Consider the following 5,354-nt stretch of genomic DNA (forward strand, 5'->3'; position numbering starts at 1 on the left):
CCCCCCCGCATGATTCTTGCCCGATCGAGCATGATCTCCCGCGCTTGCAGAAAGGTTATAGATCATCAAGCGACAGCGGATAATCCTCGAGGGGAACTCGAGGAACTTGAAGCCAAAGAAGAAGTCAAAACGCAGCCTCATCAAACCACGCTGCGAACCAGTATTAAGTGATAGCTCATCGACGGAGCCGGTATGCGTGCTTGAATACGTGGAAGGATCTCCGCGTTGTTCCCGCGTTGTTGAAGTCGCGAATCCACCTCGCGACACGGCGGTAACCACGTAGCTTCCAGTGTTATCCCGAAAGATCTTCCCCCGAGACCTGAAGGCGGTGACGTCGAACAACTTTGTTTGATCACTGAGGCAAGCTCAGCGGCATCCGCGATGAATACGATCAAGGACGAGATATCACGACTTGAAGGCGCCGTACTCAAACCTGATCGTGAGGAGCAATTCGAGGCACAGTCTTGGGAGGCATTGCGCAAATCGGGCAATCCGGTGCCCCATACTGCTCGCGAGTACGCCAATGTCTTCCCGAACAAGATTCCCGCCGAGCTGCCGGCGAATTGTGGCGTCAACCACGAGATTAACCTTGTGCCCGAGGCGAACTAGTGCGTAACCAGACAATGACTACCACTTCGAGAACTCGTTAAAGCGATTGACGACTTATTCGAGAGCCACCGGAAAGCAGATCATGTGCGTGAAAGTAGCACTCGATCCCGGCCTTCTGAGTGAAGATGGTGACGGGTGAGTGACGTATCGTCCACGTTTTCAACTAGCAAAACGCTGGCACCATTCCCGCGCAGACTTCGATCCCTCGGAAGGACATGGTATTGGATTCCATGCTATAGTCAGCGCCATCATGATTTTTGCGCCAAGTTACTCCGACGACATCTTCGTCCACATCCACGCAGGGGAATCTTAGTACTGTAGACTTGCCGCAGGAGCTGAAGCACCTGAGGCAAGTCTTCCAGGTAGTGCTAGATAGCAAGCTCTAATCGAATCTGAAGACGAGCGTCTTGTGCACGCCGGAGATCCGGGTGTTGGGATATTTCGTGAGCAAAGCCGGTATACGAGCTGACCCTGAAAAGGTGACGTCTATTGTTCTTGGTCAAAGCCAACGAACTCCACTGAGTTACGTCAGTAGCTCGGCAAGGCAAACTACCTTCTCTAGTATAAAAAGAACTACACTGGTCTGATCCAGCCGCTCTCGTAACTCCATAATAATGACGTGATATGGGAGTGAAAACCAAGCTGAGTTCGACTCAATGAATTTTTTTTTGTCATCCGCTTCAATGTTGATGTTCCCTGGCAGTTTGAAGTCATTCCACGTCACCTGCGACGCGAGTGATTTTTCCGGTGAAGATCGCGAGCGTGTTGTTAGCTACCAATCGCAATAGTAGAAGCAAGCCGAGCGAAATTGACAGGGAACTCCTGGCCATGCAGTATGCTCGGATCGAGTTCAGTGCATCTGCTCGATGAACAATCGTTCGCTATCTACACTGATCACGCATCGCTGCGGATAGCAATGAAGAGTCTGCATTGTCGCAACGGATGGACCGTTAGCTCTCCTTCTTCTCCGAGCACGTCTTCGTCGTTCACTACAACCAGAGGAGAATAATATTGTCGCCGATGTGCTTTCTCAGTGTCCGGACTATGGCCCCGTAAAGTACTAGGCCATCAGGTGGCTCATGAGGACGATGACGAGGAGGCGTGTGCGGTCTGCATAGCGCCACCATCAACCTGTACTCTACCCCCCCCCCCCCCGCTATTACTGGGCAATGAGATTGCAGCGGCGTTTGAAGACGATTCCGGGCTGTGGAGATACACGGCAATAGAAGGCGCTAACAAATACATTCCCACCGTCTCCCATCATTCAGCCGCTATTGATCAACGCCCGTGCATCACGACAGGCGTAGCATGTGTGACGTGCAAAAACTACATCAGTACCCCTTATCGATTTCGTGTCATTCTTTCTGTTGCCGGTCAGTCCAAACGAAACGTCGTTGTCGCATACCATGTATCTCAACCTATTGCACCGTGTGCGTTGAGTGGCTTGCTCTTGTTATCTTGTTTTGTATTATGTGATCCATTATAAATCCTCTAGTAATTTTGAATTACGCTACGTAAGACGAACGTAAGACAACGAACTACTGCTCATTCCGAAATGGTAGCGTTGATATTATAAACCGATTGAAAATATCGACAGATTTTCCCTGTTATTCATCACCGCTATGCGGGCGGATGAGTTGTTAGCCTAGTAATTATCGTAATGCTAGATGCTACCGCGGCCGACACCAGTTTAATCTGCACAGCGCTCTCAATGTTTAAGTATAATTTAGTACGATGCTATGTAAGTCATTAGTAATATTGTAACTTAGTCGGAAGATTTCTTCTGGTTATGGGGTGTTTGATTGATTGTCTTCCGATCGGCAGCTAAAGGGATATCATCTAGCTGTTGTTTTTTTTTTTTAATTGAAGTGATGTAAATGAATCGAAATACTAACCCTATTGGCACGAGGCAATCAGCCCATATTGTCGGGTTCTGTTTCAACTGTTAAAACTAACCATATCCCTGGTCCAATGAAGCCTTTATGATCATAAAACGAATCGATTAAGTCTTATGGACCCCATAGCGCTTCTTTTGATACGGTCTCCATTAATGGTCAAGGTGGTCATGCACAATTTAGGGAAGTTGATTGATTTGGCTCCAACGTATTTGAAAAAAAAAAACGAAGCGCACTTAAGCAAAAGCAATATCTACAATAGTAACAATGCGTTTGAATGTCTCTGAGATGATGACCTCATAAGCAGAACTAGTACCAAGTTGTAGCTGTAGCATAACTCAAAGGCCACGATATACAGGAAAAACTAGCATCTGTCCTCCGGTTGAGAGTGTGTACTTCTATTTGTTACATGAAATGTAGCTTCAATAATCATTTTCTTTTTGTTATTGTGGAGTGGCTATAAGGTTATACGAAGATGTAGCCGTGTTAAATTTCCCTATTCGTTTGTTCGATCGGACGTGGTAACAAAGTCGTAAAACGGAACGTTAAAGCCCAATCATATCAAAAGGTGTCAAATGCTCACTTTGAACGTCTATATCTGTGCGTGCAGATACGTCCGGGACATGAGACCGCACAAATTGGTTATCGCTACAATGAGGGAATATAAACGAGGCGTCTGCGTAGTAGCATCGGGAAGCGCAAACTAAGAAGGATGCAATAGTTTTGACAACTCAAGTTGATATAGCAATGTAAAAAAGCTATATTGCTTACGCTTAAATTTTTATTTATGTACGAATAAGCACACATCCAAGCCGTGAAACCACGTGGTTCGGAACATTGCGCTGCAACTAGAGAGAAACTAGTCACATAGCTGCGTGAAGTATGACATGTGCTACGTGGGGCTCCGTACTACGCAAAGTCTCTTGATTAGGAGTTTCGGAGCCGGCGGTACAAACAACCACATAGTCGGTAGGTGGATATTCAAATGTCTCGGCGGTGTAAGGTGAATAGTATTTTAAGTGTAATCAGGTGGGGCACATGAAGCGGCCGCCGAACGGTTTTATATTCTGGGTATCTACCTCCTCTCTCTGACAATGGAGACCGAGGTTGCTCGTGCCGCAACATGATCGCTCTGACCATTGACCATTAGCGGGGCACAGTATTGTGGAGCCGTTGACCTAGTCCGGGGAAGATTGTGCTCGAGACAGCTCAACACCGGATTCGTCCGGAGTTGTCTTGAGTCACATTATTTTCTGGATTCTGGGGGAAATTTTGTTCTGCTGGGTCAGGTTCAACGCGGCGATAGCCAGACTAGCCACAACCTGAACGAGGTAGAAGTGAACCATGATTCAAGTCAAATTTAGTGAACCAAATTAACCCCAGAAACTCGATTCACGAGGTTTTTCGATTCACATCGGACTGTGAGTATTGAAGTGAATCGAACGTAAGCAGCTTGAACCGCTCAGGTGTATAGTCGTGTACTCAAAGTGGCATTCACCTCAAGGAACTTATTGAGCATTTGGTAGTTCGTTCATGAGTGGTCATTTCCATGTGTGCTAAGATCGGATGACCAAGCGTTGTCAATGCTGAAAGGCGCATTGAACGGGCGTCTTTTAGGCTGCTTAAGTGCTGAAAGGTCGGATGAAGTGCTGCCTAGGCAAAGATAGAGGCGGCCCTTTAAATTTTGCCCAATCCTATATCCAGGAAACGGGTCACAAACGAAACGCTTCAGCGATGGTTTAGTATTAATTACAAATATGTTCTGAGCCCGGTTAAATCGGTATACATGATTCATTAACCGGTGAAAGTTATTCCTGAGCCGATAAAACCGGTTAACTAGTTTTGCGTGTCTCAGGCTCGTTCAAGCCGTGAGACTCGCTTCGGCAGTGCGTTGTACTCCGTCTTGTATGCTTGTATTCATCTGCATACGCCAGGGAGACACGTGAACATCCTCCTACCGGCGATGTGGTACAACGAGACTTTGCGAAACATGAAGACCCACGACTTACAGGCCCCACCTTTCCGCAGGCATGCGACTTGTTCGCATCCCGATATTCCGAACCACATTGCTTAATGTCTTGAGGTCGTACTTATACGTAGAAAAAAAAATAAAATTTTAGATAATAATCACTATAGCCCTATATAAACTTGGGAACGTACGCGTTCTTCTTCGCTTGTGCTTCCCCATTGGGATACAGTGCATTTTTCTTCTAGAAAGTTTGATTTTTTTCGTATGCCATTTTTCATCTCGTTGACTCTTATCAGTTAGCAAACGATGAAGCTCAAAAGTAGCAAAAGAAACTTTCGATTCCTTACATCAAAGACAAGTGAAAGATATCCACTATATCTGCCGACCAGTCAATCTGATGTCAATCAATCAAACTCCCGCTTAGGTAATGGATATCTCTCGATTAAGTTTGCAAATTAAAATTAATTCCAGCAAAGCTGGTACTAAATATCAACTAGAGTAAAAGTACGTCCGAAGGTAGGGTTAGAAAGGGGACGCAAATCCACGCATCGTACTGGCTGCCGAGCGCAGCGAAGGCGGCCTCAATTGTCTGAAATCCTATTATGTGGCCTACATCACAGTACTGATATGGATGAATATCATCAAGGTGCCGACACATAATTTTATCATCATTTAAGTATAGGAAAATGGCAGCAGTGTGCACCTTTTGACCAATGACATTCATCTATGTATCTAATCTACCAATAATATCCACTAGGAGTAGGTTTACAGGCTACCGACATTGTGCCGACGTATAATGTAGGCACGGAGGGCAGAATATGCAGCGGCTCAATACGAGCCACTAGTTCAGTCCACATCACTGGCATATTTGCGCTCTTACC

The 5,354-nt window shown here is 46.0% G+C and overlaps 1 protein-coding gene across 1 annotated transcript; it reads left to right on the top strand.

The window, feature by feature from the left end:
- Positions 1 to 30: 30 nt before the first annotated feature.
- On the top strand, positions 31 to 609 carry PPTG_03184 (hypothetical protein; the record flags this gene model as incomplete). The annotated part of the gene is made up of 2 exons (XM_008895861.1): positions 31 to 167; positions 246 to 609. The coding sequence occupies 2 exons, from the start codon at positions 31 to 33 to the stop codon at positions 607 to 609; spliced, it is 501 nt and encodes a 166-aa protein (XP_008894109.1).
- Positions 610 to 5,354: the final 4,745 nt, after the last annotated feature.

The sequence above is a fragment of the Phytophthora parasitica genome (assembly GCF_000247585.1).
Source record: "Phytophthora parasitica INRA-310 unplaced genomic scaffold supercont2.4, whole genome shotgun sequence".
In the NCBI taxonomy this organism is placed as follows: Eukaryota; Oomycota; class Peronosporomycetes; order Peronosporales; family Peronosporaceae; genus Phytophthora; species Phytophthora nicotianae.